This window comes from Urocampus carinirostris, chromosome 9 (assembly GCF_059441175.1).
Source record: "Urocampus carinirostris isolate Australia breed hairy pipefish chromosome 9, RoL_Ucar_1.0, whole genome shotgun sequence".
NCBI classification, from domain to species: Eukaryota; Metazoa; Chordata; class Actinopteri; order Syngnathiformes; family Syngnathidae; genus Urocampus; species Urocampus carinirostris.
This window is the reverse complement of record NC_142357.1, coordinates 4,337,150-4,364,672: the sequence shown is the minus strand read 5'-3', so window position 1 is coordinate 4,364,672 and position 27,523 is coordinate 4,337,150. Positions and strand designations below refer to the sequence as shown.

At 41.2% G+C, this 27,523-nt stretch overlaps 1 protein-coding gene across 8 annotated transcripts in view; it reads right to left on the bottom strand.

The window, feature by feature from the left end:
* The window catches only part of ablim3 (actin binding LIM protein family, member 3), a 97,554-nt gene extending 84,284 nt beyond the window's left edge, over positions 1-13,270 (bottom strand). For all 8 annotated transcript variants that reach the window (XM_088344257.1, XM_088344250.1, XM_088344251.1 and 5 more), the window contains exon 1: positions 12,911-13,270. In XM_088344257.1, coding sequence (XP_088200383.1) covers positions 12,911-12,923 — 13 coding nt within the window. In that variant the 5' untranslated portion in view covers positions 12,924-13,270. The remainder of the gene's footprint in view (positions 1-12,910) is intronic.
* Positions 13,271-27,523: the final 14,253 nt, after the last annotated feature.

Sequence of the window (27,523 nt, the reverse complement as noted above, 5' to 3'; positions counted from 1 at the left end):
CCCTGAAAATAAGGATTTTTATGTTATCATTACATGTAGTATTTGAACTATATGTATGACCTCAGCTATTACATTTTTTATTGACCAGTGTTTTTTTAAAAATTTTAGTGACCTACAGATATAGGGGATTTTTTTAGGCCAAGTAGCCGTAACCTGTTCAATGCTTTTTGGTCTGGGTTATTATTAATAATAAGAATGAGAATGAGAATGAGAATGAGAATGAGAATGAGAAGGAGAAGGAGAAGGAGAAGGAGAAGGAGAAGGAGAAGGAGAAGGAGAAGGAGGAGGAGAAGGAGAAGGAGAAGGAGAAGGAGAAGGAGAAGGAGAAGGAGAAGGAGAAGGAGAAGGAGAAGGAGAAGGAGAAGGAGGAGAAAGAGAAGGAGGAGAAGGAGAAGGAGAGGAAGAAAGTTGGGGATTTTTTATTTTTTATATTTTTCAAATATTTTATCTTTGTATGGTTGTCTTTAATCATTTGGAAATACAGTGAAAATAATTAGCATAAAGAGATCATGACTTAAAATTGTTCCTTTTTTTTTTCTCCTCCAGTCTACGACATGGGTGGACAAACTATGGCCTGTGAGCCAGATATGTCAGGCTTTTTTGTCTGGCCTGTCAAATGAAAATTGTAAACATATTATGATCATATTTATGTTCGTAAACAACTCTTTTCCCTGGTGTCGCTTCATATTAACGGTGCGCAAGGCCAACGTATAAATTCTTTAATCATCTGATTATCTTATCAATTAAGATACCAATCATATTTTGGGTGGCAGTAGCTTAGGGGGTAGAACACTCACCTAGGAACCAAAAGGGTTGCATGCTTGATTCCCAACTCCTCTTGGTTACATGTCAAATTGTCCTAAACCCCTAATCCCCCCAACAAGCAGGCAGGCGCCTTGCATGACCACTAATGGTGTGTGAGTGTGTGTGGATGGGTAGGTGTAAATTACAATGTAAAGTTTCAATGCATTACATGGTCATTTTATAAAGAAAGATGCGTAAATGTCTGCATGACATTTATTCTATTCATAAAAGCATATAAGACAAATTGGTTACTTTTGTATTGCCAGGGTATTGGATTCAAGACTGTTTGGCAGATAAAAAAATACAACTAATCATTTTTTCCACCTGGCCCACCACTCAAAACGTTTGACAACCACTGATCTGGGGCGGCAGTAGCTCAGGAGGTAGAGCGCTCGTCTTGGGATCAAGGGATCCCAGTTCGAATCCCGGCTGTCCTTGGGTAAGACACTGAACCCCCTAATACCCCCAATAAGCAGGTTAGCACCTTACATGGCTGCAAGGCCGCTATTGGGAAATGTGGCGCACATTGTAAAGCGCTTTGGGAAGTTATTGACTTGAAAAGCGCTATATAAATGCAGATCATTTCATTTCAACAATTAGTATAATCTGTGAATGGATGGATTGATTGATACAGATTTGCCAGGGCAATTATTGTTTTGTTACATCCCAACTCATAATGCCTAATGCAAGTAGAATGCACACACTGTATTCGCAAGACTTGCAGAAATCCAAAGACAACACAAAAATCAGCAGCTGCGGATCATGCTTGCTTATTTACTTCTTCATCCTATTTGAAGGGCATCCGAGTGGTCCTACTGTAGTGGAGAGGTAAAACGGCAGGATAACCAGCTGGCCTTGCTCCTCACCTAAATAGGCGACTGAAGGACTTTGCTGCTTCAGCGACAGCGGCACATAGGCTAGCGTGCTCCAGTGCTTGATTACATTTCATTGGAGGATTCTCAAAAGGCTCACAGTACTTAAAATGTCCAAGAGCCTTGCACGCCTCACATCCTGAGTGATGCCATGTGACTTGTCCCTTCACACAAGTATGGAATGAAGCTTTAATTTTTACAACAGTGTAGATATTTACCATCCTATTTGTTAAGCTTAGAATTTAGTAGACACCAAAATAAGCAGAGAAGACATCAACGTATCTTGAATTTAAAGAAATGTCAACCTGTTTTAAAAGCCCTCCCCTGAGACCTTACTTTTTATTAAATCTCCTAGGTTACAAAGGCTGGTCCACTATAAAGTGTGTGGTACTCATAGAACAGCAACATGACTGCCCGATGGTGACAATAAAGAAAAACAGTGCATAATGGTCAAAACAACAACCAACAGTGAGTAATACAAGTCAAAAGAAGGTAGGTGTCCGAAATTAAAACAGAATACAGTAATCCCTACCTGTATTGCGGTTTAATTATTGCGGTTTTGCTACTTTGCATATTTTCATTGTGCATTGTGTTCTGCATTCAGATTGGCTAAACAGTTGCCTCTCCCATTCTCTGCTAGTCTGCCCCCAAGTTAATGTTGTTGTAGTCTGAGTTGGACACATATATTAAACAGCTTGACAAACCCTACATTATGTTTGCGACGACCCTTTACAATTTAAGTTTTTTTTAAAAGGCATCAGCTTAACAAAATGCTATGCATGGACTCGCAAAAGTAGGAAAAGACAGAGGAAGATGCTTTCTATCGCCAAAAAAGTTGGACTTCTCCACATGCTAAACTTGTTTTGGAGCCACATGCGGGTCTCTGGCGATCTCTAGTGGCTCTCTGGCGCTTTTTCAAAAGGGTTTGATAATGGAAGAATACATGGTTTCTGTAGGACAGGAGCGGAATGCAGTTTTCCACAACCTCTGCTTGATGGCAGCAAAGTTTCATGCAAAGTAAAATGGATCCTGTCAATGCAATTGTGCAATAATTTGAGAGTATAGAAGTTATTTGTAAAAAATAAAAATAAAAATAAAAACAATCATAACGTACAGTCATTTTGCAGTACTTTTATTTGTTAAACAAATACTTAAGCCTGTAAATTGGGTTTGAGTAATTAATAAATACAAAATTGAATGAATAAAGGTTTCTACTTTGCGGGTTTTGACTATCGTGGCACGTTTTTGCAACGCCGCCACCGCCAAAAACGAGAGATTAATTTAAACTGTAAGTGTGTGGTGGAAATATTCAAGCAACAACTTCCTATTCTATGTCTACCACAATCAAGTCACTGTTAAATCATTGTTTTCTTTACAATGCTAGTAACACCCCTGGCAACCATTGCTCCATCTGAACATGTAGTAAGCCACTGCTCCTATCAATGACACTTCCTTGACAATGTATGTGTATATGAAAAGGAGAGGATGGTTGTATATCATTATAAACCAGAATGATCATAAGTGAAGATAAAGAACATGAAAGGAAACGATTATGCCAACAACACTGACAAGTCTGGAATTTTCAACACAGAAGAAAAGGTGCCAAAGAAACTAAGTAAGAAGGACCGTATTTTCCGACTATAAGGCGCACCTAAAAGCACCAAATTATATTGTATATAATGAATAGGATTGGAAATGCTTACAGTGTTTATACATGTGCGTTACTACACGAGGTTTTATGGTATAGTACTGGATTTTTGCAATAATTCATCAATCAAAAAACACAACCTAATTCGTAGTACATTGTATGTAATCAAACCGGTGTTGCAGCTATTGGGAATGCTGACACCAGACCACCAGTGATACAGATGACAGATAAAGAGGCTTTAGATTTTATCTTGTTATCACACTATTTTTACACTGTGCCAGAAATGATTAACAAAGAATGGAGAAAAATGAAAGTTATCCTAAAAGATAAATAAACGCAAAGTGTGTTTCATCATTAGAAACACAAAATAATTGTTTCCCTTGTTGTCTTTTTTTAACGTTACTTTACGTCTTTTAGGAAGACTTTCTTTTTTCCCCATTCTCTTACATTTGTTTCTGGCCGCGTGAGTAAGAATGTGTAATAATGACATGAAATCAAATGCCTTTTTGTAAGTCATCTGCATCACTAGTTGGTTTTGATTCCTGTTGCATAAAACATACATTGCAACATTTTTGACTGATCAATCATTGATCTAATTCTAAAATAATTACCATAACTCTTACTGTTGTTGTAATTCCATGTGGCTTATAGTCCGGTGTCCTTCATAGATGGAAAATATAAGACAAAATACTTATCGTGCGGAAAATATGGTAGCATTGTTCAGTGAAAGCGATAAAGTGCTTTATTAATTTGAACAGCATTAATTTGAACAGAGGAAAGGCTTGCTTGACTTTTGTAGAATAAATAAGAGCAAATCCACATACACAGCAATGCCAGAAACTGAAGAATTACGACAGTTTATCCAATTATGGAAATTGATTCAGTCCCATTCAGCTCATTCAAGCCCTCCATCCTTTTGCGCAAGAAGAAGAGGTGAGTCATCCCTTTAACAATAGCCATCAAGCAACAAGTGTAATCCCAAACTAGATCATTGGCAAGTGCCCTAGGAGAATCCTGCCGCAAGCTGACAGGTGATAAGAACCGGGCCAAGGTTAGTGGGGCAGACAGCATCCCCCGAGACAGCCACATCGGAGAGCATGCTCGTAGCATGGCTGGAAGGGAAGTTGGGATAGTGTTGCTGATGAGGAAATGAGGAATGAATAGATAATGGTCAAGAAAGGACACATAATGACCTTGTGGAGTTGTGTGCTACAAATTCATTTTAAATTTCATATAAAAAATGAATTGTTTTATATATATATTAAAAAAAAAAAATATATATATATATATATATATATATATATATATATATATATATATATATATATATATATATATATATATATATATATATATATATATATATATATATATACCATTCGAAAAGTTCCCCGGCCTAGAGAGGGATGGGCGCCACCAGGCTGTATTCCTCCAAGACACACCAAAGGTATTGGTGCCCCTGCAATCCTAGTGATTAAGGGATCCAAGCACTCACTAAGAGAAGTACCCAAATCTTGATACGCAAAGCCAATGAAAGGTCACTGAGAACAACAGGGCCAAGATCCTGCATGACTTATTCTTTCAGACTTAGAAGCACCTCCTGGCTAACCAACAAGACGTAGTGGACAGAGAGCAGAAGAGGTTGGTGATTATAGATTTAGCGATCCCATGTGACAATAGGAAGAAGGAACACGATAAACTGGAAATTACCAAAGATTGACAGAGCAGCTGGAACAGATGTGAAAGAGCAAGGCCAGTGTGGTCCCCTTTGTAGTAGAGACACACAAGGGAGTAAACCCCAAACTAGAAAAGTGGCTCTAACAAATCCCAGTAACAACATCTGAAGCCTCATTCTGGAAGAGCGCAGTCCAAGGAACAGCTAAGATACTGCGCAGAACCTAGAAACTCCCAGGCCTCTTGGTAGAGGACCCGTGTCTGAAGATGGCACAGATGCCAACCCACCAGGGGTGGAGAGGAGATTTATATATTCTTTTATTTTATATATGCAGACTTCCTTACCCCATCGACTACCCCTAAAATTAAAAAAAATCATCATGGTGAGTTATCCCACAAGGTGACAAATAGAATTTAACCAAGATCTATCATCGCCTGACCAATTTCTTCCTGGGGCCTAATTGTATTCCCAGTCTTCCCTATCACTGACCACTAGGCTAACTTTTTTAGGGGAAGGACTCTAAATGTATTAGGAGTTATATGAAAAAGTTCTTTGTTTTGCCTTTGTACTTGCTCCTGCCATATTTGGCCTGACACATAACTGTGCCCTTCTTGTCAAGCTTGTGCATCATGACACACCATTGAGCAGACTCATTTATAAAAGTAGTTGTTCTTTGTACTCATGTGGGTGGAGCATTGGTGGAGCATGCATGATGTAGGATAGTCTTAGCATGAATATTTTACACTCATCAATGCACTACTTTTCTTTCCTAAAACTCCAACCAGACAACCAAATGGGAACTATACTTTGCACAAATCTGCAGCCATAACATGTATATGTAAACCTCTGAAGCTTTCTACAAAACCGTGTTTATTATGAAACACAAATTTCCATGGATAGACACCACAATGGACGTTGCACTATCAACATAAATCCCCAAAATTTTGCGGAAATAATAAAATCGAACGAGAAAATCAAATTTTATATTGAAACTAGAAGGTGATTATTGGGCTTTGGATACAATAAATTGCATGGTACCTGATTAGAAAGCTTAGAAGCCTAAGGTTGAAACTCTGCAAAATGTCACAGAAACAGTTTGGGATTTTGGTATAACAACCACACCCTCTGCCTTTCCTTTAATGTGTTTTGTCGTTAATGCATACCGTCTAAAAATTGTTTTGGCATTTGTTCAACATCTTTAATTCAAATGGAATAATTATATAAAGACCTTACTTGAGTTTTTTTTTTACCAAAGAGAACATCTACAAAAGTCAATTCCATTGAAGTTGGGAAAAAGTTTAAAATGTCAGTAAAATTAGAATAGAATGACTTGCAAACCTTTTCTAACCCATATTTAAATGAATACACCACAAAGACAAGATTATCCATGTTCAAACTCATAAACTTTATTTCCATAAGCAAATAATGATAAACTTAGAATTTTATAATTGCAACAAGTGCCAAAGTAGTTGGGAAAGGGGCTTCTTCACCATTGTGTTACATCACCTTTCCTTTTAATAACACTCAATAAACGTTTAGGAAGTGAGGAGACTAGTTGTTGAATCGTTGATAGTGGAATCCTTTCCCATTCTTGCTTTATGTACAGCTTCAGCTGTTCAACAGTCCGGGGTCTCCTTTGTCTTATTCTGCGCTTTATAATGCGCCACACATTTTCAATGGGAGACAGGTCAGGACTGCAGGCAGGCCAGTCAAGCACCCGCACCCTCTTACTACGAAGCCACGCTGTCGTGAGACGTGCAGTGTGTGGCTTGGCATTATCCTGCTGGAAGAAGCAAGGGCGCCCATGGTAAAGATTCTGTTTGGATGGCAACATACTTTGTTCCAAAACCTGAATGTACTTTTCTGCATTAATGGTGCCTTCACAGATGTGCAGGTTACCCATTCCTTGGCCACTCATGCACCCCCATACCATCACAGATGCTGGCTTTTGCACTTTGCGTGCATAACAGTCTGGGTGGTTCTGTTCTTCTTTGGACCGGAGGACACGACGTCCACAATTTCCAAACACAATTTGGAAAACTGACTCATCAGACCACAGAACACTTTTCCACTTTGTATCAGTCCATTTTAGATGGGCTCGGGCCCAGAGAACCCTGCGGCGTTTCTGGATGTTGTTGATGAATGGCTTACGCTTTGCAACATAAAGTTTTAACCCACACTTACGGATATAGCGTCGAACTGTATTGACTGACAGTGGTTTTCCAAAGTGTTCCTGAGCCCATGTGGTGATGTCCTTTACACATTGATGTCGGTTCTTAATGCAGTACCGCTTGAGGGCTCGGAGGTCACGGGCATTCAATAATGGTTTACGGCCATGCCGTTTACGCACAGTGATTTCTCCAGATTCCCTGAACCTTTTCACAATATTATGGACTGTAGATGATGATATCCCTAAATTCCTTGCAATTGTACTTTGAGGAATGTTGTTTTTAAACTGTTCAACAATTTGCCCACGCAGTTGTTCACAAAGAGGTGAACCTCGCCCCATCCTTGCATGTGAATGACTTAGCTTGTTCGGGTCTCCCTTTTTTATACCCAGTAACAACTCTCACCTGTTGCTAATTCATCTGTTCACCTGCAAATAGTTGGTTGATTTCCATTCATCCACTTTCTGAGTAGTTATTGACACCTGTCCCAACTATTTTGGCACGTGTTGCTGTCATCAAATTACAGAGTTGATGATTTTCTCCCAAAACAATAAAGTTTATGAGTGAAGACAATAAATATGTTGTCTTTGCTGTGCATTCATTTAAATATGGGTTGAAAAGAATTTGCAATTTACTTGGATCAATTTTTATTTGCAATTAACACACTTTCCCAACTTCATTGGAATTGAGTTTTGTATAAGTGTAACTCTGCTATATAATAGCGACATTTTAATGAAGGGTGGCAAGCAATCAGATTTTTGAGCCTCCATCCTAATGCCACCATCTTTTAATCATCCTTGAACTTCGCAAAGACCTTGGCAAGTGGCATTCATCAAAGAGATGCCTGCCCACTGCACAGGCAGTATGGCCGCTAAAATTCTACAACAGTGGGATGCAGAGCCAAAGGTTATACCAGCACTGACAACATGAATGATCACTCAATCTCAGCAGAGTCCAAGGTCATGAAGAGTCGGGGAAAATGTTGAACAATTGTTCGCCTTACTGGTAAATTACTATTTGAGAAGCTAGATTGCGGTCCCATGGCAATTAAATTTGTAGATTATGTGTAGATCTAAGGCTACATATGTATCATATCACAACTCGTATCAGCCAAAGACCAAAGGATGAAGGCATGGTTAAAGCATCATTAAGCTGCTTAAATAATGAGGTGGCTCGTCCTTGTAAGTCACAGCAAGAGAAGAAAGTGTAGCAAAAAAAAGTTAAAGAGCATATCACAGTATTAGTGGGTTCATAAACCTAGGAATATATGTTGTATTCAGCCAGCTGATTTTTGAGGGGTAACTAACTTCACATGGGAAGAAGTATGCAGAGGCAAGCACTGGGAGAAGCTACAAACTGAAACGCAACACAGTGGATGAATATCAAGACAAAGTATTGTATTTATTAAGCACAAATTTACCATACGTTAATTTTAGGTTCATGAATGCCAATACAAGAGAGCCAAAACAGGTAACTGGCTACCATTACAAGTACTGATACCTTGAAAAGCCTGATAACCGCTACTAATAACTTATATCGCTACTGACGCTTACCTTCTTTTTCCACATTTTTGGTTGAAGAGAAGTTCAAGAAATTATTTTCACATTGCTCTACAATACCAATCAACATTTACACAAGCTCAAAAATGTGATCAGTTTCTTGGATTTTTCACTGCTTAAATTTAGTTTTAAAGTTGGACGTAAAATGTGTGTAGTACATACACAGACTAGAAAAGAATCCCAGCGATGATGAGATTGTAGATGAAGACAAGCTCTGTGTGGAATATTTCCTTGTTGGAAGATGGCCTCTCGTCTGCTCGCTTTAGCTTAACAGGCCCATTCATGTACAAGTCAGAAGAGTGCCGGAGGGAACAGGAAGACACATGTTGACTGACTTACTGGAGGAAATGATTGGTCTTTATTTAAGCTCAGATGTGTTCATGCCAATGGATTCATGTTCAGTAAGCATGTTCTACCACCATCTGCCAACTCTCAAGGGTTCAACTTCGACAAGCAGTGAAGCACATGTTGAGATGTGAAGTTATTGGCATCGGTTGATGTGTGCCCATTCTTCAGTCCTTCACATATGTACTGATACTTGTCTTTCAATGTCAAAAGCTTCCCTCTATGCTCATTGTGTGTTGAATTAGATTTTGGAAACGTTTTGCTGTGGGTGTTTTTTAGATAACAACACAAAAACCTACATAATAACTGTAGATCTCCATCTTTGAGCTACTGACATGGACAAAATATAAGATATATTACTGTCAGATTACTAGAGTGTGTGGTATGGATGTCCTTATCTGATATAACCTATTTCCTCCCGATATGGCTTTTACAAGCATTTATTTAGTCAATGGCTGCTTGGAAAAATAGCAAAGCCATGTACGACAATAAAAAGGATCGTGATGACATTGGTGGAAAATACAGTTTAGTACGGTTTATTTGAAAGAACATTTGCTAGAACTAATTTTTAATCCAACCATTATTCACATGTCTCTTTTGAATCTCTTTCAACTTTAGGGTGCTATTTTGTCAATAACATGCACAGAGCTTTTTTGAATCCAACATCAATGGCAGACAGTATTTTAAAAACGTTAATTTTAACTTATCAAACTCTAGTTTCTTTTTCACAGTACCAGACGATTGTGTTTTAAACACTGGTTAAGATTTCATATAACAGTATACGTATGTGCATGTAATCCATATTATATGATGTGAATGTAAACGAAAGAATGCTCTGAGGGCAAAATGTGCTGGAATAGGCAGCAGCAGACATACTCAATGGAGCCGTTGCCCGTCAATGTTGATGTCCGGCTCATCTGAGAGGACGCTATACACAAACTACAGCCAGCGACCAGATGATGAAGGTGTTGTATATGATTGGTGCAAAAACAACCCAGGCAGTTAAGGGATCCATGAACATTGAATTAAACTACAGACCAATCCAAGTTTTGATGTACTTTTGCAGTAGTAAAATGCATCACGGCTGCAGTAAGTCATCATTCTATTAGATCCATGATTTATTGGTGTAAAGATGGAAATGTTGCAAAATGGAAAAGTATATACAGGTAAGTAGGGATAGCAAACACGGAGGTATAAAGTTTAATAGCACATTAAAAAAATATTTTGAAATGTAGGTAACGACCTGGGAGCAATAACTTCTAATACAATAGGATATGGAATAAGATAGTTGGGAAAAACAATTTGGAAATGGAGACAAGAATTCTGAGCTGGTTTGCCCTTCAAAAACAGATTGATTCCCCAGACAGAATGATAAAGGGGTTTCAACAATGGGCATGCAAATGTATCACAGCAATATTTATAATGGTTGAAAATGGCAAGCTGCTGAGTTTTGTGGAACTGAAAATGGAATTGATGCTACAGGGAAGTCATTTTTTCCCTTTACTTCAAGTAAAAGACTACTATCACAAAGAGAGAAAACTGGGGACTAGGCATAAGCTCATCAACATTTTTGAAAGAGGCTATACATATAAAGGTTTTAAAGCAATTTCCGATTTGTATGAAAGTTTGATGGCATGTAGTGGGCATTCATCACTATATAGTAAAAGAAAATTGGAATTGGAAAAGGAGATGAAAATAAAAAATAACAGAAGACGAGTGGTAGAATATTTGTAAAACACAGTGCACATCTGCTTTTTCTGTAGAAAATATTGGGAGATGGGATACCAAAAACTTTCAAGGGCCATCTAACAAAATAAATATTAAAGGATGAGAACCCGGTTTAAAATTTACTGACAGCTAGGAAAAAGAAGTAACAAGGTTATGGTACAAGATTTCCTCTACCGTGGAGCAGTGAGTGTGCACTGTGAAGGAAATATTTGTATTAGGGAGGACCACATTTCAAATAAGATTACAGGAGACCAAATTCATGGGCAGATGGGAAATTGCATAGACTATCTGGAAAATAAGGACACCACTTATGAACAATGAAGACTGGACTCTGAAGTATAACTTAACTATGGAAGAAATTCCCCAACACTGCAATATTGTTTTGCTTTTGTTTTGTTTTTGTTTTTGTCTTGGTTCCCCCACCCCATCTTTGTTCCATGTTTGCTGTGTGTTCAAAAAAAAGAAAAAGCACAATAAAAAGTAAGTTACCAAAAAAGTCATCACACTATGACGTGTCTCTCTCTAGGTTCCTCTCAAGAAAGGGAGGAACATGACTGGAAGGTATTTTGAGCTTTTGCAACACAGAATATGTTTTGAAGTTTTCCCAGAAAAACCTAAGCTCTTTTTCTTGAGAATTAACAAGGGACAACTTGTACAAATGCACAACAACATCCACTGAGCCGGCAGCCCTGCGGGGTGAAAGCCCTGATTCAGCTGACAGGGGATCAGGGTCAGAGTCAGCTGATACGAGGTCAGCCTAACATCACGACAGCCCCTCCGGTTAGTTTAAAAAGGTACAACATCTTTGTCAAGCAATGAAACACAATTGCATTAAGTCCACAAGAACACAGCAGGCTGCCTGGAAAACATGCAACGCTTTCTGCTCCTCAAATGGCCATGAATTGGAGATGTGACAGGTGGACTTTAAGTGGTAGAAACAGCTGAAAGTCTGTGGGGGGTGAATATCTTTGAAAGTGCCCCTGTAAAAATATTTATGTCTCGACGTTTATGGGTGTGAATTTTGACTTCAGGCAAAAATGAAATGAAACAGCTGGAATAAGAAGCCAAAAAAGTTTCACTGTGGCTAAATTCTAAACTTGAGATCGATTTTAATTTCCTCACGTTTTACCATGGCCACGTTAGGTAAAATATTAGGGACACCGTTTAACGCAGATGGTAAATCGCCACCAATACAATTTATTGTACAGTAATAACAATCCGTTTGTATATCATTAACTTATACTTGTCAACACATTCATTGTACCTATATTTCATACGATTTTGGGGTCATTTCAAATTGTGTACACCGTTCAGTAATAGTTGTACGGGACTTTTTTGAACTTGTTTTTAGACCAATCTCATCTTGCCCATTTTGGCCCGAAACGGGATCATCTAGATGAAATGAAATGAAATGATCTGCATTTATATAGCGCTTTTCAAGTCAATGACTTCCCAAAGCGCTTTACACTGGCAGCAGACAACATCGTCATCGTAGATTGCTAATAATGCCGCGGTATTACTCCAGAGTTTTTTGTGTATCTAAATTAAAAAGTTAATTTGGGCAAGATTGCTACCCAGAGATGAGAGGGATTTACAAAGTTCTGCTTCGCCTTCCTCGATCTAATGCAGACCTTAAGAGTTTTCAGTCGTATGAGAATAGAACCTAAGGAGTATAAATAGGAAGACAATCTTTGTTGTAAATTTCTACACCAAACTAAATTGTGGTAGTTTCTGATACATCTAGATGAGCAAATGAGGTCTGCAAAATCCTGCACTGCTACTATAAGCAATGCTTAATTTATTTTGCAAATGGAAAATAGCTGCGTGAAATGTGTTATTTGGTAAAAAAAAAAAAAAAAACTTGTTTACTCAAATTATCTTTTTTTATAATTATTATACAGAGCATGTCTTGCTGTGAGTAAATGGGTGTCGAGTTGTTTGTAGGGTTTATTATTGCTTAATAAGAGTATTTGTAATCATTAATAAGGGGAGCAGTTGACTGAGGTTGACAGGTATGCTAACTAATTAAATACATTGACTACTATTCATGTACACTAGTTGTGCACACTGTAGTTGTTTTGCGACAACCGACTGCACGGGATTGGACTTACCATTGGAGCTCATGATGCCCAAGGTGTTGTTAACCGAAACAAGGTCGTTTCGTCGAAAAATGCTTCCATACACTCAAGAGTAGTGCATCCAAATGGTGTCATTAAGAACGAATTTCCAGTGAAGGTAAATGATGCTCCTCATTCAGTCCTCGCATCACCGCTTCCAGAGCATTTCTGACAAACGGGGGGGAAAAGGCTAACCAAAATTCGTTTCATACAAAAAAACAAAGTTATATTCATCCTGTTAGTGAGAGTCTTTGTCTTAGGCATAAAATATATCAATGGAAAAACAAAACACAAAGCCACCTAGTTCATGTTGATTCTCTTGCCGACTCTGAAGCGGTGTGCTCATCGCACACTGTGCGGATGACAGCGCGCGCGCCACACAAGTCTACCAAAGTAAGTGCTTTCCGATTCCGGTTATTTTCTGTCAAAACAAAACCAAGCCCTTACAACTTTAACTTGAATGGCCGAAAGGTTACATAGCTATCACACATAACAGAATATAAGTCTTATATTATACCCTGGGCGTAGGTTTGGTCTTAGTATTGGTGGGGACAAAGTGCATTTTTTTAAGTGATCAAATCATATTGGTGGGAACAAAATAATGATTGCTTGATATTGGTTGGGACACGTCCCTTCCGTCCATGCCATAACTATGTTCTTGTCTTGTACAACACAATTTCACAATGAATCACATGAATTACAGTATATTTTAGAGGCCTTAATGTTGTTGCTCTACTTTTTGTTGCACTATTATTAAAATACACTTACGACATAGACCAGTCTCCAAGGACTACCTTGTAAATAGTTTCACCTACTTATCCTGACTTTATTTTAATATCATTTTTCTTTTTTTCTGTTAGGTGTTTATCCTGTTTTGCTCCGTCTAAACTCATTGCAATCAATGTTCACGTTTTTATCATTGACAATAAAGACCTACACTTTTCTATTCTATTCTATTTGTCACAAGCCAGAAACGGAGACAGGACCCAATAGCGTTCGTTTTACTCAGTTTTATTGAGAAAGAGAGCAGTGCTTGCTTCCACGATCCGATGATCGTCGGCCACGGGTAGCTGATGGCAGGAACGCGCCAGTGGCACGTCCGTGTCGAGCAAGGGTAGTCGTAGGCAGCGGGAAAACAGATCGATGGCCGGGACGGAGGAGCAAGGGCAGTAACGAGTCCAGAAAAGAGGTCGGCAACAGGTATCAGGCAGGAAACAGGACAAAACGTGTCGATGGCCGGGACGGAGGAGCAAGGCAGAAACGGGGCCAGAAACAGGTCGGCAACAGGTATCAGGCAGGAGAATGTCGGATAGTACAGAGCTTGCCTAGCTGAAAGCATAGGTTCGTAGACGGTCTGACAGCTTCCTCTTGGAAGACGGGGGTTTAAACAGAGTCAGGGAGCCAATCAGTGACCAGGGCTGTTGGCGCCAACGGGGCAGACGCAGGTGCCCCGAATCAGCAATCATGACACTATTCTATTCTATTCTATTCTATTCTATTCTATTCTATTCTATTTTATTCTATTCTATTCTATTCTATTCTATATAAAGTGTATGTCTTGTTGTTGTTTGAGCCATTCTGGCCACGATTTCTGGCTGACCCCTCTTCTGATATGACAGCTCCTAGGCATTTCAATTTGGGGACAGGTTCAAAGTCTTGGAAGTTGATGGTGATGTTTGTGGGTATACCTTGGGGGTTATTGGTCGTGACTTTTTTTGAGCTGATTTCCATCCAATACTGCGTTGACGATTTGTCCAGGTGATTGGCCAGATCTCTAAGCTCTTGTTCTTGTCCAGCCAGTCCGGTCATATCATTAACAAATTGGAGGTTAGTTACATTTTGCTCCTCAATGTTGACTGTACCTTTATTTGTGTCCATCTCTAAGGACAAGAACATAACCGTGAAATCAAAGATCAGACTTGTGTAAACACATATTACTTCCATTTTTCTCTAAGCTTGCGAAACAAGGACTCTTGCAGCAAAGCTGGAAAGGGAAATTCAAGCTATGGAGATGTTCTGCAACTGCAATGTGTAGGTATCAACTACATAGCCCATTTGACAAAGGAAACGGTGCGTGACACCATCAGAGGCCACAATGGACGCTATGATGAACTGATGTCAATTGTGCGCGGACGAAAACTGCAGTGGTGTGGTCAGGACCGGACAAGATCATTCTCCAGGGCACAGACCAAGGAGGGATGGGGAGAGGAAGTCAGAAAAATAACTGGGCTGACAACATCAAGGAATGTACTGGTGCCAACCTTGCCACGACCCAAACGCAGGACAGGAACCGTCAACAGTAGAGAAAGCAAGTTGAGTTGCGTTCTCAGTGGTGCCTCGACTACCCAGGCGGTTAAGGGTTCAGATAACCAAGAACTGTAAACATTGTACAGTATGTCTAGGATGATTAAGACCCTATTATGTTCATTTTTATGTTGTTTTATGTTAGGCTTTAAAGACCAACATCTGCATTTTTATGTTCCAGTAAATAAGATAAGCACCTTCAGATCATAAAAATACTTCCTGTTGCCTATCAAAAATGCTAATACTTTTCTTTTGTGTAACCTAGACTATGGGGATTTTTCCATGGTGCTTCGAAGAAGTTACAGGTGTGTCTACCTTATGGTAAATGCAAATAGATAGATAGATAGATAGATAGATAGATAGATAGATAGATAGATAGATAGATAGATAGATAGATAGATAGATAGATAGATAGATAGATAGATAGATAGATAGATAGATAGATAGATAGATAGATAGATAGATAGAAAGATTTTCCAGTGCCCGTCTCCAGCTACTGTTGTCAGGCTGTCCAGCTCTGTGCCCACAACAGAGCTCGCTTTCCTCGCCAGTTTATTGAGACGAGAGGCATCCTTCTTCATGACGCTGCCTCCCCAACATGCTGCCGCATAGAAGAGGGCACTTGCCACAACTGTCTCATAGAATATTTTCAGGAGCTTTTTGCAGATGTTGAAGGACGCCAGCCTTCTGAGGAAGTAAAGTCGGCTTTGACCTTTCCTACATAGAGCTTCTGTGTTGGCAGTCCAGTCCAGTTTGTTGTCCAGCTGCACACCCAAGTATATGTAGGTCTGGACAAATTCTACACATTCTCCTTTAATGGTTACGGGAACCAGGTGAGTTCTAGTTCTCCTGAAGTCCACCACCATCTCCCTGGTCTTGGTGGTGTTCAGGTGCAGGTGGTTTGCCTCGCTCCATTGGACAAAGTCCTGAATCAACTTCCTGTACTCCTCCTCCTGCCCACTTCTGATACATCCCACGATCGCAGTGTCATCAGCAAACTTTTGCACGTGGCAGGACTCATAGTTGTACTGACAGTCCGATGTATACAGAGTGAATAGGAATGGAGAGAGCACAGTCCCCTGCGGAGATCCTGTGCTGCTACCCACAGTGTCCGATGTACAGCCCCCCTGTTTCACATACTGGGGTCTGCCTGTCAGGTAGTCTGTAATCCATTCTACAAGGTGTGAGCTAACTCCCATCCTATTTGGACAGAGAGATAGTAGATGTGCCAGGCAAGTAACAACTTCCTTTCCAAGCTCGATAGTTCCAGACCTCGGATACCTCATGTTTTCTAATAAAGCTTGTATTTTCCAGTTACATAAATTTGCTTTTTCACAAAACAAGAACACAGGATTGGTGTCCTTGATTTCTGCCCTTTTTTATTTATTTAGGTTCTGAACTGCTTCAAAATACAAGTTGCTGGTTGCATGACGTTATATTGCATTTTTATACATTGGGGTGGGTTGATATTAGTGCATTTGACCGGATTTTATTGTGAAAGTTCCCCATTCTAGCTCATTTATTTTGACTTCACACACCAATTCTGTCCGTGTGGAGTGACGACGTCATTCCTGACTCCCGAGACACCTTGCTGCTTTACCAAAGGATTTTTTAAAGTAAATGCGTAATGCCATGCAGAATTGCATTGTCCTTGCTAATTTTATAGTAAAATATACAACACAAAGTAACAAAAATACTTGAACATTATTTTAGACATCGAGGTATGAATTGTCAGAAAATGCTATTAGACTGCCCCCTTACGGAAAATCTTGAAATTACAGGTAAACTGTGAGGTATCCTTTAAAAACATTTGAGTACCGGTACTTGTTCGTAAAATGCAGCAGACAGACCAGTTAGTTTGTAAAAATGTGTAAAACCTTGAATTTTAGGGTAATACTTTTTGGGATTTAAAAAAAAATGTTTTTTGCCAGTCAGTTTCTAGGCCCCAAGTTGTAATCATTGATGGACGGGCTCCCTTGACAACAACAACAGAAACAATATATGAAAGTATAATAAATATAATTGTGTATTGTTCCGTTCATTCCGCTTATTTTAGATCATTCATTTTCATTATTTGAGTTAAAAACAATAATAAATTGACACAAAAAAATCATGCAATGAGCAAAATACCATTTTTTTAAACTTAGTTACTTGGTTACCTAATTGCACAGTTATTTTAATCAGTCATTCATTTTCCAATCGCTCATCCTCACAAGGGTCGTGGGGGCACTGGAAACAATCCCAGTTCATGGGACTTTTTCCAATAGTATCAATTTCTATGTGAGTGCATTCTTTAAGATTATAAGAATCTCATCTCATCTCGTTAGCTGCACCGCTTATCCTCAGTAGGGTCGCGGGGGTGCTGGAGCCCATCCCAGCAATCATCGGGCAGTGGGCAGGGGACACCCTGAACTGGTTGCCAGCCAATTGCAGGGCACACGGGGACAGACAACTCACTCGCTCATTCACACCTAGGGACAATTTGGACCGGCCAATTCACCTGAAATGCATGTTTTTGGAATGTGGGAGGAAACCGGAGTGCCCGGAGGCAACCCACGCAAGCACGGGGAGAACATACAAACTCCGCACAGGAAGTCTGGAGCTGGATTTGAACCCACGCAGGAGGTTCCCATGACTTGAATTGTGCCGCACATGCGCTAACCACTGCCCCGCCGTGCTGCCGATTATAAGAATCGGTATGAGTTTTATTTTTTATTTTTTAACAAACAGAGTTAAGACGTTTTTACTGCCTGGTGATATTTTGGTCAGGTGTCACAACTACAAACAACTTTTTGAGGGTCATGACTTTAAGTTTAAGTTTATATTGGGCAAGTAAAATGGCCAGGCCAATAGAAGATTGAATCGAGCTGTTCGCAGTGGTCGGTGGTCGGATGCTGCAGTATCCAATTTGGCCGCGAGAGAGTGGTAGAAATCCCACGATAACAGACCGCAGCAAAGAACATGTATTTTGTTGATATTTATAATAATAATAATAATAATAATTTCCTTGTATTGTCATTCTGTGTAACAATGTACACAGAACGAAATGTCGATTGCACCTGACCCGTTGTAGCGAGCCGATGCAGCCGCAGCCAACAGAGGGCGCCGCCGACCACTTTTTAAGTCTTAGGAATGACTCGGCCGGGGCGCGAACCCGAACCTCCCAGGGGCATGGTTGGATAGGGTTACTTTAACTTGATTACTTTCAATTACTTTTGGATTACTCCAATACCAAATATGCTTATAAAAGACAAAAGAAACTAAATATGAATAAAATTATGACTCACAACGCGTGGTAAGCTTTCTCTCCTGGCTTTGATCTCTTTGATCCCCGGCAAAACTAACATAAAATGCGACAGAAACAAAATGAAAATAAATCCAAACAGCTTGCCAACATCATTTTTGCCGTTCCATGTATTACGTCACTCCCAAGCCTGCACAAAATTTAGTAATTTTATTCATCTTTAGTTTGTCTTTTATTAGCATATTTGGTATTGGAGTAATCCAATAGTAATTGAAAGTGATCAAGTTAAAGTAGCCCTATCCAACCCTGATTAGGGTTGCCTTGACAAGAAACCTAGCTCAAAACACTTGCTGTCACGGAACGGCGTGGTGGCGTGGAAGGTGACTGGACCAGAACAGAGGCAGGAGGCATGAAGGGAGAACTCAAATGCGTTGACGAGCCGTAAGTTTTATTTAATAAAATAAAAGTCGCCCAATACTCCGGGGCAAAACAGAACAATACAGAGTTCCTCCGGCACGAACTCAACGGGACATGGCATAACAGACTAAAACAGGATAAGGCATAACAGACTAAACAGGACAAGGCATAACAGACCGGGATTGTGAAGAATGAGTAGTAATGAACCCGCAACCGCAGAGCCCACCATGCAGCCTTAAATACAGAGCCACCATTAGTGGAACTGCTTTCAGCTGTTGCCCAGGGGGCGGGGCAGAACGGTCACCAAGGCGACCGTGACAGAGCCCCCCTCTTAAGGGACAGCTCCCGAGGTCCCAAAAAAGAAAAAATTACAACCTCACGCCCCGGAATGGTTCGACGCTCACGATTGGGGCAACCCCGCTCCCTCCTCCGAACACGCAGGAACGGGGAGAGGCAGGCGCCATCTGCGTCGGGCGGATCGGAATCGGCGCTCGGCAGGGGGGAGTCCGGCGGGCAAGCTGGACAGGGGATAACAGACAGGCAAAATCAGGCCAGAATCAGAACAGGTAAACAGGATAGGCAAAATCAGAACAGGCAAAATCAGAACAGGTAAACAGGACAGGCCTCTACAGAAGAGTCGCACTCAGGTCAGGCCGATGCAGAAGAGTCGCACTCTGGGGGTTCAGGTTCAGAAGAGTCAGAATCAGGGGGTTCAGGTTCAGAAGAGTCAGACTCAGGGGGGGATCAGATTCAGAAGAGTCAGACTCAGGGGGGGATCAGATTCAGAAGAGTCAGACTCAGGGGGGGAACAGATTCAGAACAGACAAGACAGGACAGGAAAGACTGAACAAAATCAGTACAGGGAGACTCAAGGCAGGCATGGGAGTCGAACAGGCAGGCATGGGAGTCGAACAGGCAGGCATGGGAGTCGAACAGGCAGGCATGGGAGTCAAACAGGCAGGCATGGGAGTCGAACAGGCAGGCTTGGGAGTCGAACAGGCAGGCTTGGGAGTCGAACAGGCAGGCTTGGGAGTCGAACAGGCAGGCTTGGGAGTCGAACAGGCAGGCTTGGGAGTCGAACAGGCAGGCTTGGGAGTCGAACAGGCAGGCTTGGGAGTCGAACAGGCAGGCTTGGGAGTCGAACAGGCAGGCTTGGGAGTCGAACAGGCAGGCTTGGGAGTCGGAGTCGGCCCGACGGGCAGCGGAGTCGGAGTCGGCCCGACGGGCAGCGGAGTCGGAGTTGGCCCGACGGGCAGCGGAGTCGGAGTCGGACTTGCACGCAGGGGAGAGGGAATAGCAGGCAATCGGCACGGGAGTCGGGCAGGCAGGCGTCAATTCTTCCTGGGACCCCATTCGAGGCACAGCAAGGGCCACGACGGGCGGGGCCGTGGTTCGAATGGGCAGGAAAGGCCAACTCAGTAGGCGCCTGCCAAACTGCGCACTCCAGCTCTCCCCAAGTCGCGCTGGGATCGTTCGCTGAGTTCTATTTGTTGGCGGGTTCATTCTGTCACGGAACGGCGTGGTGGCGTGGAAGGTGACCGGACCAGAACAGAGGCAGGAGGCATGAAGGGAGAACTCAAATGCGTTGACGATCCGTAAGTTTTATTTAATAAAATAAAAGTCGCCCAATACTCCGGGGCAAAACAGAACAATACAGAGTTCCTCCGGCACGAACTCAACGGGACATGGCATAACAGACTAAAACAGGATAAGGCATAACAGACTAAACAGGACAAGGCATAACAGACCGGGATTGTGAAGAATGAGTAGTAATGAACCCGCAATCGTAGAGCCCACCATGCAGCCTTAAATACAGATCCACCATTAGTGGAACTGCTTTCAGCTGTTGCCCAGGGGGCGGGGCAGAACGGTCACCAAGGCGACCGTGACACTTGCAAAAGCCTAAAGACCAACTGTGTAAATTTGCAAAAAAAACAAAAAACACTTCAGCTGTTTTGGAGCCTTTTAATCACATGCAAACACACACACACACACACACACACACACACACACACACACACACACACACACACAAATTGAGATTTATACAATATTTTTTTAGTTTAGATAGATTAAATAGTTTTAGATTTGGATTATATATTTCTTAGTGTGTAATAATTAGTGCCTCCTAGGGGCACTAAAAACATGATTGAGTAAAAAAAAACATGGATTTGGATAGTGGGCAAAAACACTATCATACAAATATTATTTTTTATAAATATACATAGGTTGAGAAATCTGTATTTCTTTGACATAGCTGAATCCACACCTAGTGGTTGCCGCCATGTTTGTCTGGCATCTTGCTACTCTTCTGTGCTAATTTGGCACTGATGTTTGTTCGTCTTATGCAATACAGTGCCATCTAGTGGTCAAATTTTACACAATGAACCTTTAGATAAGGTCAAGGGACAGTGTCTTTTATTGTGCCACCTAGCAGTAGAAAAAAACATCATTGCTTTAACAAAGAAACAATATTGATTGACGTAATAAGAAAAATCCCCCATTTATTAAAGTACTAAGAAGTCAATAAATTGACTGACATAAATGACCGCCATCTTGTTGCTACAGGTGCCCAATTACCTAGAAAAGGCTGGCCAGTGGGCAATAAAGAAAACAAGTAAAATTGTGTGTTTTGGTCACTTTTGAGTCCCTGTAGTTTGTATTCAGATGGGCTTTGTAGCACTTGTTTTCAGCTGCCCTACACAATACAGCGACACCTTGTGGTAAAACAATGCACAGTGTCCCTTGAAGCATTAGTATAGGCAATTGTATTTACGTAAGGTATGGAAGACCAATCCTGCCATAAGTAGAAATAAAGGTATTAAAAATATCTACAAATTGTATTTTGTTGTTCTTGTCTTTTTTATTGTTGTCGTTGCATTTTGTCATTGTTGTATTTTGTCGTCGTTTGGTTTTTGCCAGAACAAAATGTTATTTAAATGAGAGGGCGGGTCAAACTGGCTGAACAATTCACGTATTGGTTGATTGACTAGTGCACCACCCTCGGCTAGCGAGCAGCTAACCTCGGAGACTCCGCCAACAAATAAGTGAAAAGTTGAGCCAGTTTGACCTGCCCCCTCATTTAAATCACACTTTGCTGTGACAAAATACAATGACAACAAAATATAACAACGACAAAATACAATTTGTACAAAATAAAAATTGTAGGTATTTATTTATTTTTACTTATGTCAGGATCCATCCTAAATACGGCTCACAATGATTTGAGTGTGCGTTGTCATTCTTCAATGATCCAACCACAGTGACCATCGGAAATTTAGTCGTGAAGCGCAAGGGAAGCTGAACAATGGGTCAACAGGAAGTGAGTGGCGCCTGAATCTCCATCATTATGCATGCTCGTTGTTTTTCTCTCTGCGGCCTGTTTGGTGTTTGACACACTTCTGCAGGCCGATTTCTTATAAATTAGCATAACATTTGTTATGTTGTGGAAGTGAGTGGTGCTTCAAATACTCTTCAGTAAATATTTGGATGCTTCACTGAATTAATGCGCTTTTGTGCTTTATTTCAATATACAGGATGGGTCTCAAACTCAGTTTACCTACGGATAAACTGGGTGAGGTTGGGCTAAATTGGGTTTTTCCCCAAATAAAGTTTGGATAAAAATGTCCGCTGTTTTTCAAATATTTTATTACTTTTCAAATATTATTTTTAAAATTCTCTACACAAAATCAGATATAAAAGTAATAATAAAAACACATTAAGAGTAGATATGAAAATAATTCAACGTATCAGCAATAAATCAATTCATAATCTGCCAGGACTTCACCTTCATTTAAACATCTCGTACAATATACATCCATCCATCCATGCATTACCGGCACAGCTTATCCTCAGTAGGGTCGCGGGGGTGCTGGAGCCCATCCCAGCTATCTTCGGGCAGTGGGCAGGGGACACCCTGAACTTGTTGCCAGCCAGTCGCAGAGGAAACACAGACAGACAACTCACTCGCTCATTCACACATAGGGACAATTTGGACCGGCAAATTCACCTGAAATGCGTGTTTTTGGAATGTGGAAGGAAACCGGAGTGCCCGGTGGTAGCCCACACAAACACGGGGAGAACATGCAAACTCTGCAAGGCTGGTTGCTGAATTTGATCCCATGACCTCAGAACTGTGCCGTAGAATGCTTACCACTCATCCGCCGTGCTGCCTCACAAAATACATCCATAGAATCTAAAACATCTATACAAATATTCATCCATGTAAGCACTACTCTATAAACGTCAAATAGTTCTGTCCCATAATAATAGTTCCTGTTGTCAAGTGACTAAATTAGAGACACAGTGTGTATTGTTTATCCAGCTCCATCTAGGTGGCCCTATACTGTTTTTCTTTAATGACAAATGATACACACTGTCCCTTTAACCTAAGTTTGAGTTTACCCAAAAATCTTTCAAAATCCCAATGTCAAAGGAACCCCAAAAGACTTGGGCTATGCAAGCTACCAGTGTCGGCCCGTGTATTCCACACCAAGGCCTTAAGTAGCGCTACATCTGAATCAATCGAACCCTTAACAACTATTTTATTTGACCAAATATTTACTGCAGCTACAACTGTGATACATATGAAAAAGCATCAATGTTAGCCTGATAAAATTGCAAAATTATTTAAGAAAATGGCCACATTTTACTCACCAAAAATCATTTTTATTTGTGAAGATTATCGACCTTCCTTTCTGTCCTATTTGTTTTAATAAATGTGGCACAGTTCTGAGGTCATGTGTTCAAATCCAGATACCAGCCTTCCTGTGTGGGGTTTGCATGTTGTATTATCCCCCGTGCTTGCGTGGGTTTCTTCCGGTACTCCGGTTTCCTCTGAAATTACCCCTGAAAAAAACAAAAAACAAAACATGCATGTCAGGGTTAATTAGTCCAAATTGGCCCTAGGTGTTACTGAGCAAGTGAGTTGTATGTGTCCTGCAACTGGCTAGCAACCAATTCAGGGTGTCCGCTGCCCACTGCCCGAAGATAGCTGGGCTGTTCTCCAGCACCCCTGCGACCCTACTGATGATAAGCGGTGCGGTGATTTTTTTTATGCCAGTAGAGAAGTCCTTGCAGGCCCTGACAGCCTACTACTGTAACTCTAATAAATCAACTGTATTATTCCTCAAGGGGTACAAGTCATTTGTTAGGGTCTCTGTTTTTGATATAGGGGAATGTCTACAGTTACTTGTGAGATCTTTCATCCCATCAGTGATGCTTACAATACAAATATTTTGTTCTTTGGCAATTCAATTTAGGCAAATACAATATATCACTTGACTGGGTGGGTTGGTACCCTGTGGCCCTAAGTTCCGACTTTGCCCTTTGTCACTTATGTGTCTGCATATATCCTGAAAAACTGATGGGAGAAAAACAGGAAGGGGGCCTTCCCGTTCTCTGAAGAGAACAGAAAGAAAGTCAGCAAAACTCAATTATTACATTATAAGAAGTTATAACTTTTCCAAAATCAGATGTTTGTATGTTATTTATTAGAATATATAAAAAATAATCAAAATAAACTGATACACACTATCATCCAAGCTAAATGACCTGCATAAATATATATTTATAAACGTTTTAGATTTGTTGCTGTCATGGTTGACCATTGCCCTCACTTGGGCCTGCCCATTTGGCGCCAGCTGCTGCTCATTGCCTGATTGGCTTCCCTCCTATTTAAACTCAATGCTCTCATTCACTCCTTGACAGTCCGTCAACGAACCTTTGCACTTGCAAGACTTGTATTTTGACTCTGTCCGACATCCTGCTTGTGTATCCGGTATCGATCCTGCCTTCTCGTCCTGCCCGGTATCTTGCTCCAGTCTCCAGTATCCGGTATCGATCCCGCCTGTCTCGTCCTGTCCGGTATCTTGCTCCAGTATCCGCTGTCGATCCCGTCTGTCTCGTCCTGTCCAGTATCTTGCTCCAGTCTCCAGTATCCGGTATCGATCCCTCCTATCTCGTCCTGTCCGGTATCTTGCTCCAGTCTCCAGTATCCGGTATTGAGCCTGCCTGTCTTGTCCTGTTCGGTATCTTGCTCGTGTATCCGGGATCAATCCCGTCTGTCTTGTCCTTTCCCGTATCTTGCTCGTGTATCCAGTATCAGTATTGATCCCGTCTGTCCCGCCCTGTCCGGTATCTCCCTCGTGTATCAGTATCAGTCCCGCCCTGTGCGGTATCTTGCCCGTGTATCAGTATCACTACCGCCCTGTCCGGTGTCTGGTATCAATCCCGTCTGTCGTGTCTCATTTTGATCTCTTCTGCCCAGTGATCGCCGAATCGCTGGCGTTTGTGTTACCTCGCATGACTGCCCCGTTCCCGTAAAATAAAGCTTGTATGAAAACGTTACGTGTCTGGGTCCACCGTCTGTTCGGGATCTGACAGGTGCTGCATTACTTTATTGAATGAACAGGAACATACCCTCTCTGAAACGCTTTCCAAAGGCTACAGGAATGTCTCCAAAACTTTGATAATTTCTGTGATACAATTAAAATGTCATGCATTCTGAATTCACTAAAAATCCACCAAAATTTTTAAGTTTTTTATTGTTTTATAATTGCTGCTTACTAAAATATCCCACCTCAAAATATTAGAATACCTTTTATAGGTATATTAGTACGCTGTAAGCTGTAATCAGCTATATTATACATTTCAATTTTAATGAATTTTACCACAATATTTAAAAAAAATTCACAGTCCCGCACATGTTTTTATTGATAAAAATATATTTTCAAAAAATGTAAGTATAATTTTGTCTTCACATAGAAATACAATTGAAGGGTTTTTCCACTTTAACTGACTACTAACATGGCAATGCTTTTTGTCTGTCGGTCATCCTCTGTATGTCCCTTATCCATTTCATGGATCAGCAGTCTGCTGAATTCTTTACAATAATCCTGACAATGATTGCCCTTTGTCTGCTACACACATTTGCAAAGAGGGCAAAATGAATGGTCTGTGTACTGTGACGGTGTATAGCCAATGGTATGATCCCAATTCAAATGTCGGGCTGGTCTACGCATGGTGACATTGTCTTGGTCATTTGGCACTAACCCTACCCATAACCCTAGCCCTACACCTATTCTTAACCCTAACCCTATTCCTAAACCTGACCCTTACCTAACCCTAATTCTAACCCTAGCCATTTAACCCAAACCCTAAATCCTTACCCTAATACTAACGCTAACCCTAACCCTAACCCCTGACCTTAACCTAAACCTTAACCTTAACATTAGCCCCAACCCTAACACTAGCCAAAACCATGACTCCAACCCTAACACTAGCCAAAACCATGACCATAAATATAACAATAACCCTAAACCTAAACCCTAAACGTAACGTTTTCACACAAGCTTTATTTCACGGGAACGGGGCAGTCATGCGCGGTAACACAAACGCCAGCGATTCAGCGATCACTGGGCAGAAGAGATCAAAATGGGACACGACAGACGGGACCGATACCCGATACCGGACGGGGCGGGACTGATACTGATACACGGGCAAGATACTGCACGGGGCGGGACTGATACTGATACACAAGGAAGATACCGGACAGGGCGGGACAGACGGGATCAATACTGATACTTGATACACGACCAATATACGGGACAGGACAAGACAGACGGGATTGATACCGGATACACGAGCAAGATACCGGACAGGACAAGACAGGCGGGATCAATACCGGATACTGGAGACTGGAGCAAGATACCGGACAGGATGAGATAGGAGGGATCGATACCGGATACTGAAGCAAGATACCGGACAGGACCAGACAGACGGGATCAACAGCGGATGCTGGAGCAAGATACCGAACAGGACGAGACAGGCGGGATCAATACCGGATACTGGAGACTGGAGCAAGATACTGGACAGGACAAGACAGGCAGGATCGATACCGGATACACAAGAAGGATGTCGGACAGAGTCAAAATACAGGTCTTGCAAGTGCAAAGGCTCGTTGACGGACTGTCAAGGAGTGAATGAGAGCATTGAGTTTAAATAGGAGGGAATCCGATCAGGCAAGGAGCAGCAGCTGGCGCCAAATGGGCGGGCCCAAGTGAGGGCAATGGGCAACTATGACAGCAACAAATCTAAAATGTTTATAATATATATTTATGCAGGTCTTTTAGCTTGGATGATCATTTGTATCACAGTTTATTTTGATTATTTATTTATATATTCTAATAAAGAACATACAAACATCTGGGGAGGCAGTAGCTCAGGAGGTAGAGCACTCGTTTCGGGATCAAGGGATCCCAGTTCATCCGTGTTACATGTCGAAGTGTCCTTGGGTAAGACACTGAACCCCTAATACCCCCAATAAGCAGGTGAGCGCCTTACATGGCTGCAAGGCCGCTATTGGGAAATGTAGAGCACATTGTAAAGCGCTTTGGGAAGTCATTGACCTGAAAAGCGCTATAAAAATGCAGATCATTTCATTTCATTTAAACCCTAAAGTGCCGTAAAGTTTTCAAAATGCATGCACAATACCCTTACCTTAACCAACACCCAAACCCTATACCTAACCCTTAATCCTAACTATAACCCTAACCTCAACTCCCTAATCATAAAGTAACATTAAAGTAACCGATTGTGGTTCTAAGATTGTGTACTATCAAGGGCTTGTGGTTCTAAGATTG